This window comes from Scatophagus argus, chromosome 13 (assembly GCF_020382885.2).
Source record: "Scatophagus argus isolate fScaArg1 chromosome 13, fScaArg1.pri, whole genome shotgun sequence".
NCBI classification, from domain to species: domain Eukaryota; kingdom Metazoa; phylum Chordata; class Actinopteri; family Scatophagidae; genus Scatophagus; species Scatophagus argus.
In genome coordinates this window covers 23,079,087-23,093,521 of record NC_058505.1, presented here as the reverse complement: position 1 = coordinate 23,093,521, position 14,435 = coordinate 23,079,087, and the positions used below count along the sequence as shown (strand labels likewise).

Genomic DNA, 14,435 nt, shown 5'->3' with positions numbered 1-14,435 from the left:
AACTATAAATGTTAACCCTAATACTGTTTGATAAATGTGTTTGAAATGTAAGCATGTGAATTCTACATTCTTATCCCGTTTTGCCATGGCCAGCACAGTCACTTACTCCAAGTATTCAACCCTGTCAGAAACTTGTTAGCACACTGAAATTCAGATTTGCTATGCGTCAGCTTCATTGCTGATATCTGGAAACTGTGACTCTACTAAACACAGCGTTACAACAAAATGCATCAGGAAGACCACATGAGCCAGCAGTCAGTCAGTGACCCAGTTGAACCATTTTATCTAAATCCCTTACAATAGGTTCAGATAAAGAAGATTATTAGTTTAGTTATTATTGAGAGTGTTTAAAATGTCCATTAGATTTCAGAAAGTGACTTCTTGTTTCACCATTTATCTTGTACTATCTGCTGTACTATTTATTTATTTATTTATTTTGAGGCATTTATGCCTTTAATGGATTGGACAGTCAGAGAAAATGTCATGAAATGGAGGGAAGACCAGCCGCAGAGGACTGCAGACTGCCTTGAACCCAGGTCACTGCTGGAAAGGGATTTCAGTTCTTTGTACATGGGGTGAGTGCACTAACCCACCCTGCCATGCGTCACCCAATTGCTTACATTTTCATCTTAAAATTGTTAAATTGGGACATTAGTATTACTGCTCTGGAGTCAAATGTTCTAAACAGTACTTAGAAATCTTGTAGAGGTGGTCTCCTGTTTCCAAGTTATTGCTACCGATAGTGTGTAGGTGGCTATGGCTTGTTGTGGTGACCCTCAGATGTGAAAATACGTGTGTACTTGTTCAGCATAACATTGGTATGCATTGTACTTAAGGTCACTTTATGTCTTTGATTCAGGCTAAGAGTAAAGTCAAAGACTGATGAGCAACTGAGTGTTTCATGGAAGTTCTCCTTGGGCTAAAACAATCTAGCTGTAAGCCTGATGCCGACACTTAAGGCGGAGGTGGTACACTTTAGCGGTTTAATTAAAATACCGTACATTTTAAAAAAAGGGTTACCTGAAGAAAAGGCAGGCAATGCAAAATCCAAGGAACTGGCAAGATTGAAAAATACATCAACTTCGGAAAAAATCCTGGAATGTGTGACATAATAGGTACGAATACACTGGGAAGGGAAAGCAAACAAGGAATAGCTGAAACTCGTCAGGATAGTTCAAAAAAGGTGGGAAAAAAGACAAAGACACGTAATGTACCATGAGACATGAAACATGAGGAGGTGAGCTACAAAATAAAACAGGAAATGATTTCAGTAATTTAGGCAAAGACTTGATGTAAAGCTAGTTAGGTTTAGGTCTAGGGTTAGGGTTAATGGTTTAGGATGCGTGTGTGTGCATGCGTGCGTGAGTATCTGTTTTGGTGTGCAATAAGCAGGGCTGAAAACCATCATTGCTTTCACATGGTAATGATACACCTGGCATTTCTGTTATTTACATCCTGAGTTTGGTACAGTATGCACCTGAACACCAGTAGTATAGTACAAAACTAATTCTGAAAATATCTCCATGTTTAAAAAGAATGAGGATGCTCCATATGAATAAGCTTTTTGTGTGTCATTTGTGTATGAATTTATATATTAATGTAACAGAGAAAAAAATGCCAGATGACATAGAATGAAGAGCATGGAAAAGGCTGGAGTGGTGGACGGATCACCAAACACAGGACTGTGACTGATGAGACCACAGTGCCATGCGAAACCAAGAGTCAGTGCTGACCTCTTTTAACTTATGTCCATAAGTTCACTTATGTAAGTACATTTTTTCCAACCCAAACCATATTTTTTTCCTAAACTTAACTTAACTGAAGTAGTTTTTATGTCTAAACCTAACCACATGCAACTTTTTCACAAAATTAATCATGTGTTTGAACTTTTGCGTGTCCAATATATTCAAATGTCCACCCTCTGGACTTGCTGATCGAATCCTTACAGGATACAGCTGAACATCCTCTGACGTGTTTCCTGTCATCAGACAATGGAGACAACTTCCACATACTGAAGTATCATGATGTGGTTGAATATTATATCTGACCTGCATGATGAAACTGAAACTGGTGAAGTCTGCATCCCAAGCAGACTTTCTCCAGACTTCCAGAGACTCTGAGGACCTTTGTGCACCAGATGAATTGTGGATTTGGAAAACCCCTTAGCACTTGACTGATTGATTCACTGTTATTTTGATTTCACTCAAATAACCATCATCTTTATTAGGAGATGGATTTTGCCCAGTTCCCATGGATCTCAATCACTCTTTTCCTCAAAATGGAATCTACCTTTTTCGTGATTGAGCAACTACATAATTAAAAATTCCAGAAAAACTACTTAAATGGATTTTGTGGCAAGATTGCTTTCCTAACAGCTCAGATGAAATATACAAGAATTACATCAATAATGTGTTGTCAGCAATGCAAGATTCGAAATTCAATTTTTTGGGGTTGAACTGGAATAAATTGTAATTCCCTGGTATGGAAATTTAACTGTGGCTGCAGGGTATACTCTGTCCAGTTTATTGAAGCCTCACCAAAGACCTAACTGGCCAACGACGACAACGGCCATAATTTGTGGAAGGTAAACAGCATAGTGTTTGTAACCCCGCTGTCTTTTAAACACTTTATTTGTTGGAGTTTGGAAAGGGCAGTGTTTATTCCACTTTATTGTAAATCCAAATCCTTGAAGTTAGTTAGCACCTTTCATACCCAGATTTTCTCCCAGAGATTTCACATTTTCAGCTGTTTTTTTGCAACAGTTATCAAGTATCATCACAGTTTTAGGCTATGGCAAATTCAACCTTACTGTCATCATGGTGAAAGAAAATAACCCACCATGTTCACATGTTGCTATAACAAACAAAGCAATCTGTGCCTCTATGGGTACATGGGAGCATCAGAGATGAGCTGGGACAAGATTTGACTTTGGGATTGGGATTTGTTGATCATATTTCACTATAAAAAATCAGCATTCATCTAACAGTGTAGTGAACATGCACAATTACGTTACCAACCACTTTACAAGGGGGTACAAGTCACTGTTAACAAACAATGTGAACATTTTGAAAACAATATGACTGGTTACAGCTTTACAGATCAGCTGTGTTGACCTCTGTGGAAGCAGCAGTGCAGATCCTGTGCCTCTTGTTCCAAAAATACCCCCACATATTGATCAGGGCTTGGATTTCTCTGCCAGGTCGTCCATTCTTTCATTCCATCTGGTGTTTCTCTTTTTGTCAGTTTGTTTTTTGGAAATCATGAACATTGTGTCCTGTGGGCTTAAGAAGAAAGGACAAGGGCCCTCCCTATAATTACCAGCCCAGTGTTTAAAAGCCAGTGTCTGTGTTGGTATGGGGGTATTGGTGCACATCTGCATGTTTTTGAAGGCACCATTAAAGCTGAAATTTAATTTTGGAGCAACATACACTGCTATCCAGCTGATGAGCAGATAAGGTTGTCTAACAATGCAAGAATTTATCTTTCAAAACTTCAATAATTAGTGTCCTCACATTCTAACTGGGTGGAACATGATGATAAACATGCCCCCGTACCAGCTTTACATGTATGTTACATGCATCAATTTTTTATAAAACATAAACAGTTTTCTAAGTGTTACCAAAACATTAGGATTCATCCTCTGGGGATCCTTTATACATTTAACACTTTTAATGGGTATCAAGTCATTCATTCAGCCTATGGACTATAGGGAGGAAAATTTCAAGAAAACAGCTGATTTTGATGGTAATCATAAAACAGTGACAGGAAGGCCTTAACACTGAATTCGCCTGTGTCAAGTCCACTTTTTTTTGTTAGTTACTCTCTGTGATATAAACTCAAATTGTTATTGATCAGACAAATCTTAAATATGGATCCTCCATTAATTTGTCCTGAAATGTACAGCTTCTAAAGCAGCTTGTGTGTTCCTGGTACTGCTTTAAATCTGCCCTGGGTGCCAAGGTCACAGCGTTTGGCAGCCATTAAGCCATTAAGACGCTGCAGGATGGACACACTTTGATACACCTGCCCTCGACTTCCCTCTGTCCTCTGTCTATTTGGATTTCTATATATTATCTCTTCCATCTTTTGCTCTCTTTCTCTCTTTCCTTTTCCTTTCTTGCCTTTACAGATGCTACCTAACAACCCTTGTTTTTGTCTGACACAAGTACAAAGTTAATCAGTCTCAATGAGGATTATGAAGCAGCAGAAATAGTGTACGCTGTGTAATGCTATAATGCTCAGTGTCCTTTGACATGGCTCTGATAAGCCAGACATTCCATCACCTGGAAACAGCCAAGACAATCCTTCCATCACATGATTTTACAGGAAGTTTCCCTTGAGTCACAGAGACAGTTGTCATTGCAGAATAAAAGAGTGCATTAAGATTGATGATGTTTTTTTTTTTTAACTGATCATGTCCTGCGTGTCAGTCACACACTGTATTCCCTGTGAGTGCTGCTCTATCTGTCGCAGCAGCATTCAAATAAAAACCTGCTTTAGTTTTAGAGTGGCACAGTATCTTTAAAGTAAACAGTAAACACTGGCACTGCAGTGGATACTTCTGTATTGCCAGCAGGACAGCTGTCCTGAGCACACCATTATCTTTTATTCCATTTATTTAACCAGCTAAATTATCTGCATTTGTATCTGTATTCCGAATGGGCAGGGTTTAAAGAGGGTGGTGCTTGAACAGGAAGTGGGTTTAACTAAACTGAAGTTGATATGGTTTGAAAAGAAGTTGAACAAACTACTTACAGCCTCAGCCTCAGAACTGAGCACCAGAACAAAGTTTTTCATAAACTTAAAAGAATAAACTTCAGTCACCTGCCTTATGACGATTTCCCTCATCATGAGTACAGATGTTTTATTTTCATATTACTCAGATAATATTTACACTATACTGTAAAATATTACACGATTTGTATACTTATTTCAGCTTAGTACATGCTCAACCATAATTATAATGTAACATTTTAAGCTAGCCTTGCTGTCCAGCGATATTTTGTTGTTGTTTAATCGTGAAGAAAATTGTGACACATAACCATTATTTAATGACATTGCATTCTAAATACATGGATAGTTTTGCAGCTATAACAGCTTCTACTCTTTTCTGGGAAGGCTTTCCACAGGATTTTGGAGTGTTTCTGTGGAATTTTTGCATACATATATATATGTATATGTATATGTATATGTATATGTATATGTATATATATATACATATACATATACATATAGATAGATAGATAGATAGATAGATAGATAGATAGATATTGCGGGTTTCCAGCTATTGCTTGATTCTTCCTGTTGGGAGAGGAAAGAATGAGTAAACACTTCTAACCTCTCTCTATCCTTTCCATAGATAGCAACACAATCCTATTAGAATTATCCTGAAATGTCCTAGGGCTGCAGAGGGAAGACTCACACATGCTTCAGCTACTTCACTCTGCTCAAACATTATAATTCCCCATTAGAGCATTTTTGAACAGTTGTGTTAGCGTGTGGCATCGAATCCTCTCAGTCCATTTTCTAGGTGAGTCGTATTGTGACAAATAGGACTCTATAGCTTCAGATCAGAGGTTGGGGGAAAAACTGAATCAAAGATTCATAAATGATCTGTGAAGTTCAATATGCAGGGGCTAAAACAAATTCACTCTCAATCTGTTCATATTTCGTGCTGAAATTTGTAAAATATTCATGACATGTCTGCTGGCCCTGGTAACTATTTCTAGTGAATTAGGATAAAAATGATATAAAAGAGATTGTGAAAGTGGTTGACACAAGAAGAATAGTTTTGTATAATGCTCCTAATAAGCAGCTGAGCATCTTGCATGGCATTCTCTGAAAATAGATTTGGGTATCAGAACTTCTTTTTTTCTTTTTCCTTCTTCAAACCTCGTGATTTATCTTGGAACACTGCAGGGCACAGGAGTCTGAGAAGCAACAGACGCTAAAGGAAAGCAGCTAAGGCTGCTTGTTTAATCTGTACTTTTACTTAAGTAGAAATTCTTGGTCATTCTTCTATCACTGGATATAGACCAGTTTTGTTCTTGAGAATAGAATTATAGAAAAGTTGAATTGCTCCATTTATAGACATTTGACAGTTTTTAATCAGTGCGATCCCCACTGATAGACTGTATTTAAAAGAAATATTCCAATAATTTTGTACTGTTGTTAAGTAGTGAGAGTCACAAGAGACTGATTACAAGAAAAACAGTTTAGAGGCTAAAAATATTTGATCCTACACTTCCTGTACTGCCACATGATTGGGTCACAATAAATCCCCACATTTTTCAAACTCCACCCCTCAACTTGTAATATACAATTTTAAATTTGCAGTCTCCAAGTCCAAGGTGAGACATCACAATGATATCCAAGCTCCTCTACAATATTGTACCACTAGAAGTCTTCCTAGAAGGTTCTAAAAGTTCCCAACTAAAATTTCCTCTTCGGTGTTCACATATTGCTGAAAACAACTTTTAGAAAGGAAATGAAACCAATCAACTTAGTATAATCTAAATAGCCCCCTCCCTATCTCCACCCACCCCTCCAAGCATACCTGCTCCCCTTTGACTCTGCTCATCAAAGACACAACCCTTTTTTCTGTTTAGTTAGCTGCTGTACTCTACACAATGTTACGTGGTTATACAGGAGTAACTCAGCCATACATCTTGCAAAGAATCCTGATGTCAGGGCAAACTGTCATGGCTGAGTCCACAGATGCACCACGTTTTTATATTTAATTTGAAATGGATTTTTTAGTTATAGTGTAATGTACAATATCTCTGGACAAAATTGAAATCTGCAGGGATCTGAAATCTGCACTGTTTAACTGCAGCTTTACTTTTTCATTCATTTTTTAAGATTGTAAAGTCATAGTGCACCCAGTAATAATAATCTGATTATTTGCAGTTGAAAATTTGTCTAGGTTCAAGTTTACTGAAGATTTTTTTTTTACTTCCTATTTTACTTGCAAAAATCTTTCTTACCAATATTTTTCTAAGCACGTTTCAACCTGCGTAAATACAGATTTATTTAAACAGTGATTTAAACACTGATTTTATGTATGGTAAATGTTTCAGTGCAAACTGACTGACAAACCTGAAAGCTACCTTCATGTCTCCAGTCACTGTGTTACAGTGATGTACAATGTATATATGTTATTCTGTTATGAGTATGAGTCTATGATGCCCAAAGATCGCTGTGTCTCTCCTTACATTGATCATAAAAGCAGTAATAGTAATGCACTGAAGACATAAACCCCTCTTAATTAATGCATTCTGATATAGACCATACTAATGAGGAAACTAGACTGTGCGTCAGCTGCTTCAGGGTCAGAAGCATTACTGACGCTGTGCATTAGTGGAGGATAGATTGCACTTATATATCCACAGACACTGCAACTCATTCATGGGTCGTAAATATTATCATTCTGATTAAGACTGTGTGGGTTTTGGGTGGGTGGAATAATACATTAATTAATCACATGACCTGCAGTAATCCCGAGCAGTAGCAACAATAAGTGCATCTATCCTCTAATAGAGATACTGTGCGCATTACACAGCAGCTTAACGACATTTATTATTTTTATCTCCTAATATGCCAACAGGGATGGATTTAATGTTAATTAATGTTCTATGTTCTTCTACACATCCAAAATATCACAGTTCCAGTTCTTGCAGTGAAACTGTTTGCTGTGAAGCAGCTGATTCCCTCATAAATCCTGAAATCCACCTAAGACGGTATTTCAGTGGCAAAAAGTTTAAATCTGATTATTTAAGAGAGTTTCCTCTGTCCTGCCCCGTTTATACAGCGTTTAGTTTTGCTGCTTATATTATAGTTTTGCTGCCGTATATTGTGCCATCTTACTGTGTGCATGGAAAGGGACCCTCAGGGGTACAAGTCCATGTGGATGCAGGTCTTTATATCAAGAAAGAAATCCATTTGAGTGGGTGACAGATGGATAATTTATTCGTAGATAAAGCTGAATGAACTGGATTGACTGAGCTTGTATACAAGATAATATTGCTCAGCCCTGTCTGAAAGTTGTCATGATTGCAATCATGAGCGCAACGTAGATCCTTCAATTGTGACCATTGAAGCTGCTCTGTCACTATAAAGCTTAGTATGTATTGCACTATATATTAGAATATCAGTGTTTCATTGTGTTCTGTACTTTCAGCGTGAGTGATAGCTAAAATAATGTCTCAGAGTGCACATAATACTGGTATTTCATAAACTGTAAAGATGAATTACAAAGCTCGTCATCTGGTCATATTGTGTGTTAGTGACAACATAGTGTTTGTGACAACTCTTGTCTGAAGTTGTTATGTTAGATGTTAGTTTTTTTGAACTCACTGATATTTCTGTCAACTGCAACTCTCTGTTCTCTTTCTGTTCTCCCTGAGTCTACTATGGCTCTTCATTTTATATTAAGGACAGTAACACACTGGTTTGAATAAATGAAGTATTTTGAATATAATTCACATGTTTTACTCTTCCAACTGGCCTGAAATCAGAAAAAACAGAAAATAAGCTGGCATTCAGCAGCTGACTGAAAGAAGACGTGATATTATACAGGAAAATATTAGTTTGTTCTGAGTGAATAAATATTAATGTGACCCAAAGGGAAGCTAAAGGGCATAGAGAATGCTGCCTTCAAGTTTCATCAGGAAACATTATCAAGCACATTTACCGAATACTGCCATTAGAAACAGACAGTAGGTAAGTACATCCTTATTTATATGGCACTTATTAAAGCAATATTATTATTATTACAAAGTGCCTCACATAAAGAAAACACAATAAAAACAAAGAAAAAGTAAAAGAAAACACATAGAAGAGCAAGTGCATTAAAAACAATGAACCAATAAATACAATAAAAAGAAATACAAATAAAATGAGCAAAACATTATCTTTGGAGCTAAGTTTCATAAAAAGGTTTTTAAAAGCTTCTTAAAACAGTTAACAGAGTTAGTGGATCTAATGGAATAGGGGGTAGTGTTCCAGAGGGATGGGGCTAACGCAGCAAAGGCACCATCACCTTTTGTCTTGAGGTTGGAGCAGGGAATGGATAAGAGACCAAGACTTGATGAATGGGATGAAATCTAGCTGGGAAAAATGAAGGTGTGTATCAAAAGGACGAGATCTGATGGTGATAAAACATTTCTGATTTTAGCAATATTTCTTGAAGACAACCAAATCAAAGACTCAGAGAAGATACCAAAATTACGAGCACGTCGTTTTTTTGTTTGTTTGTTTGTTTGTTTGTTTTCACGATTTAGATGGAGAAAGTTTAGCGACATCCAATCTTTGATCGTAGTTAGGCAGTCATGAAGAGTGGACTGTTGATTTAGATTACTGGGTTATATTATTGGAAATAGGAAATGGAAATATCAGTGATATGACACATTTTGAAACCTGCTGAACAGCTGATCCAAGAGGAGCATGTATAAGGAGAACAGGATAGATTCCAAAAAATAGGTATTCCACATGGCAGAGAAGTCAAGAAGACACATGATTATGAACGTACACATTGAAGAATCTGTTTTCCAAGCAGGACTGAGACAATTTTAAGGCTGCACAAGAGATGCCTACCCAGTTTTGCAGTCTGTCTAATAAAATAGAAATAATCAGATCACCATTTTGATCCAACCTAATTTACATTGTTAGTTAAGGTTTAAAGTTTTATGATCAAAAAGCAGGCGGCACGATGGTGCAGTGGTTAGCACTGTCGCCTCATAGCAAGAGGGTTCTCCTTCTATGTGGAGTTTGCATGTTCTCCCTGTGCCTGTGTGGGTTTTCTCCGGGTACTCCGGCTTCCTCCCACAATACCAAAAACATGCACATTAGGTTAATTGGCTACTCTAAATTGCCCCTAGGTGTGAGTGTGAGAGCGTGTGGTTGTTTGTCTTTGTGTGTTGGCCCTGCGATTGACTGGCGACCAGTCCAGGGTGAACCCCGCCTCCAGCCGGGCTCCAGCCCCCCCACGACCCTGACGGATAAGCGGTATAGAGAGGCTGGCAAGACAGATTCTTGCGTAAGCTCATGACCTTGCTTGATCTCACAAATCTAGCTCCCTCAAAGTGCAACTAGTAAGGCTTTAAGAGAGCTAAATCATCAGTATGTTGTTCAGTCTAAGGCTCTATGGATTATACTTCCAGACATGGAAAACTGCTGATACCTGTGGATACCACAAATACGTAGTTCTACTTTTTGAGGTATCCTTAGAGCACATATTTCACCAATGTGAAAAACGCATTCCTTAACTTTTTCTAGTGTGGCAGAATTTGAGGTACACAGAGACTGTGCATACACTCTCTAATGAAAATTTATGTCACTGGAACCTTAGCAGAGCCTGGTGCTCTTGCAGATGCAGAAAATATATTTAACACATTTGTAGAGTGGAGTGTAATTTACACTGCACCTGTAGGTGTTTTCCTTCTCAAGGCTTATCTCACTTCTGTGATAAAACCTAAAGGCTTCTTTTTCATAATAAGTGAGGACTTAAACATCATTTAATCTAAAAGACTTGATGCAAATATTTTTTTCATAATCTGAAAACTCCTAAAACATTAGCTACTTTTCTGAAAATTTGGTGGTTCAGAAAATTTTGAGATTCAGATTGGGTTTTCTCAAATCTGGCAAAGCTGCTTGTGAATTATACACAGTGTACTTAAGCTAAATGCTGTTGTCAGCAACAAACACAGCAACACAACTCACAATGACAATGTTAGCATGCTGATGTCATTTGTTTAACAGATAACAGTAACCCACAATCTTGTCTTTGTCTTGTAGGTCCTGGCTATGATCTCCATCCTCTTCATAATCATTTCCACCATCTCATTGTCCCTGAACACCCTGCCTGAGCTCCAGGTGGTAGATGAATTTGGCCAGTTCAATGACAACCCTAGTCTTGCCCATGTGGAGGCTGTATGCATTGCCTGGTTTACCATGGAGTACATTCTGCGCCTGCTCTCAGCACCCAAGAAGTGGAATTTCATAAAAGCACCACTGAACATCATTGATTTGTTGGCTATCTTGCCTTATTATGTCACTCTCTGCTTAACTGAATCAAACAAGAGCGTGATGCAGTTCCAAAACGTGCGCCGTGTGGTCCAGATCTTTCGAATTATGAGGATCCTGAGGATCCTGAAGCTGGCCAGGCACTCTACAGGACTCCAGTCTTTGGGGTTTACTTTGCGAAGGAGCTATAATGAGTTGGGGCTACTGATCCTTTTCTTAGCCATGGGTATTATGATCTTCTCTAGCTTGGTGTTCTTTGCTGAGAAGGATGAAGATGCCACCAAATTCACCAGTATCCCTGCCTCCTTCTGGTGGGCTACTATTACTATGACCACTGTTGGGTACGGAGACATCTACCCACAAACTCTTCTGGGCAAGATTGTAGGGGGGCTCTGCTGCATAGCAGGTGTGTTGGTCATTGCCCTTCCCATTCCAATCATTGTCAACAACTTCTCTGAGTTTTACCGAGAGCAGAAAAGGCAGGAGAAGGCTATCAAGAGGAGGGAAGCTCTTGAAAGAGCAAAACGGAGTGGAAGTATTATTTCTATTAACCTAAAGGATGCATTTGCACGTAGTATGGAACTCACAGATGTCTTGGTGGAAAAGAAAGAGGACAGTAAGTGTCCTGTGGACAATCATCTGTCACCAAGTCGCTGGAGTTACCAAAAGCACTACTGCAATACAGAGGTGGGTAGTCCAGGCAGGTCCCAACATTCATTTTACCAGGAAGTGGCTCAGCTGGGCTCCCCTGAACGAGTCAATCCATTGTCTAACAAAATCACCCCTCCACATCGCAATACGAAGACGCTGGACAATGCTGACAAAGAGACTGCAACCATCCCAGAACAGCAAGACAAAATTATTGATGAGCAGATAGAGATGAATGTAATTACTTCAACACAGCAAACTTCACCTGAAGTCAGCATTGTCAAAAGATCCTCTAATGTGGGTGATGATTTATCACTGGAAAGAGGAGAAAAAAGGTCTCTTCTCCCCATTGCTGAAGGAGGTCAATCTGGTGCTAGACACCAGCGTATCCCTCCTCCCTTAGATTTAAGTCAGATCAGCAGCATGGAGGTGAACAGGGGCCCTGACAGCATCAAGCCAATGACCATCATCAAAGAGGGTTTATACGAGTTTGTGTCCAGTCCCAGAGGAAGTGGGACTGGAGATATGGGTCTTGTGCCACAGAATGTGGAAAGCTTTGGGGTGACCTATGACAGCATCTGCAGCTCCTTGCAAGATTATAGCAGCCCACAGAAGACAAAAGCCCTCAAGGTTGACTTCATTGGAGCCCAAGATGATGTATTAACGGCAGTGATGACACCTGTGGTGACCCTTGCCTCGGGTGGTTCAACCAAACTTGGTCAACTGCTTTCCGATGACACAACACAGGAAGGGAAGTCTCCACTGGCAATCCTGCAGTCAGCACCTCTTGTCCAGCAATCTGTCAGTCCAAGCAACTCCCAGGTCGGAGGTGAGGGCTCAGCAACCAGGAGCTTAGAAGTTGAAGGGCAGCTCACAGGCTTAAGCCACCAAGGGAGAAATCACATGGAGAGGTCTGCTGTTGGCTCCAGCAGGAGTGCTAGCCCACTGTCTTCTAAAAGCAGCCCATTCAACTGCACTCAGGAGATAGTAACAATGGAGGGAGGGGAGGAAGGAGAAGGAAGGGAGGGAGCAGAACTGAGCGGAGAGAAACAAGAAAACCACATTGTTCTGGATGGAAGCCTGACACCTCCCTGTGAAACAAGCATGTGAACCCAAAAGTAAAGAAAGGTTCACAGACAAGGACACCAAATGGACAAGTTGAGGAAAAGGATGACAGCACCTACCCAGAATGAACCTTAGCAACTATTGCCTGGGGTGGATGATGGCATATTCATCAAAGTGTTAAACTATCATAACAGTTGTTATAGCTTTTCTGGAGAAATGCATTGGTCATATCCCGAAAGACTCCTGTTTTTTGGGTTTTTTAAAAACAGGAATCATGAGGATGTACCCCATATCTGGGTAATATCTGACAGACACTGTCTCATATCAGAGGAACTGATTATTCTCTGAAGACCAGACCAATATGCTGCAGAGAAAAAAGTGAACAGTGGTACTTTAGGGCTCATATGTGAGCATAAATCAAGCCTTGTGTGAATTAAAATATTTACCCTGAACTACTTTGAAAAGTTTTTGTGTACAACAGGTCAACAGGTATTATTTACATTTCCTGATTGCTTGCCTCTTCCCTATTTGTAATGCACTATTATGATGGACTAATAACACCAAGGAAAGACAGAATGTGGAAGGAAATAATATTTTTTGCAATTGCCTAAGCAAGTTATGAAAATTTACTGTTTATGAGACTTGAAAAAACAATGATGAGTCTTTTTCTGTATTACAGGTCTTGCTTACTCATCGTTCTGTTAGGCCAGGTATTGTGTTCTTGTAATGAGATCAAGATCAAATTCAAGCACATGATACAGGACTAAAAGTCCCACTCTTGTCACTTCATTGGATAAAAATAGCATTATATAGTCCAAGAGGACATCTGCTGTGTCCTGAACACTGTTATTTGTCTCATTGCTTCAACAATGTAGGTTCACTTATAAGCGTAATTTTTTAAAAGTTTTTTGTCTCTCCTTCTTCTTTTCTATGATAACTGAAATGAAAGCAGGAGCTTGAAGATGAAAAGGGAATAGGATAGCGATGCAAAGGCTGTTGTGTTCATTGCTAACTCACTTTTTGCGTACAAATTAAAGAGCATAGGATACAACACTATATCATATATGCTGACAATGAGACAGGTGAAATTATATTACACACACAGACACACACACACACACACAGACATAAGACATAAGACAGAGAAAAAAGTGCACAAGGAAAGTGATCACTCTCATATGGGTTGTTACTGTGTCTTAGCTCGGAGGCTCCTCCTTCAGTGTCATGCATTTCTGTGACCAATATGTCATCATAACAGGCTGATGAGACTTGTCCCATTCCAAAGAAATGTCCAAATATGTTCTTCTTTTCCCATCCTTTATCAATACATTGGCTGGCCACTTGTTTAATGGTGTGTTCAGTAATCCCTCCTAAATTCAATAATATCAAGTGAGTTTTTAGGATTAGAGAAGATGAAGAGCACTTAAACACACCATCTGTTTTGGTCTCTGTGAGACTAGTGTCTTATTAAATGATAATTCTGGTTTATTACAAACTGGCTCATGTTTTGTAGTTTTGGCCATCATTTCATCATCATGAAGACCAAAGTGTCAAAAAAACGTGAACAGTCAGACTGGTTGGAAACTTGGAAACCAACAGGTTAGTCAAAATTAGTTGGTAGAGAAAAAGAAGGCAGATAAATAGATTATTCAAAAATAAAAATCCTATTCAAACAACTCCTATCTGTCTACTTGTCTGAT

The 14,435-nt window shown here is 38.9% G+C and overlaps 1 protein-coding gene across 1 annotated transcript in view; it reads left to right on the top strand.

Moving 5' to 3' along the window:
• LOC124069485 (potassium voltage-gated channel subfamily B member 2-like) overlaps window positions 1–13,521 on the top strand; it is a 20,433-nt gene extending 6,912 nt beyond the window's left edge. Inside the window, exon 2 of the mRNA XM_046408687.1 lies at window positions 10,795–13,521. Within this exon, the coding sequence (XP_046264643.1) occupies window positions 10,795–12,780 (1,986 nt within the window). The 3' untranslated portion in view covers window positions 12,781–13,521. The remainder of the gene's footprint in view (window positions 1–10,794) is intronic.
• The last annotated feature ends 914 nt before the right edge of the window (window positions 13,522–14,435 follow it).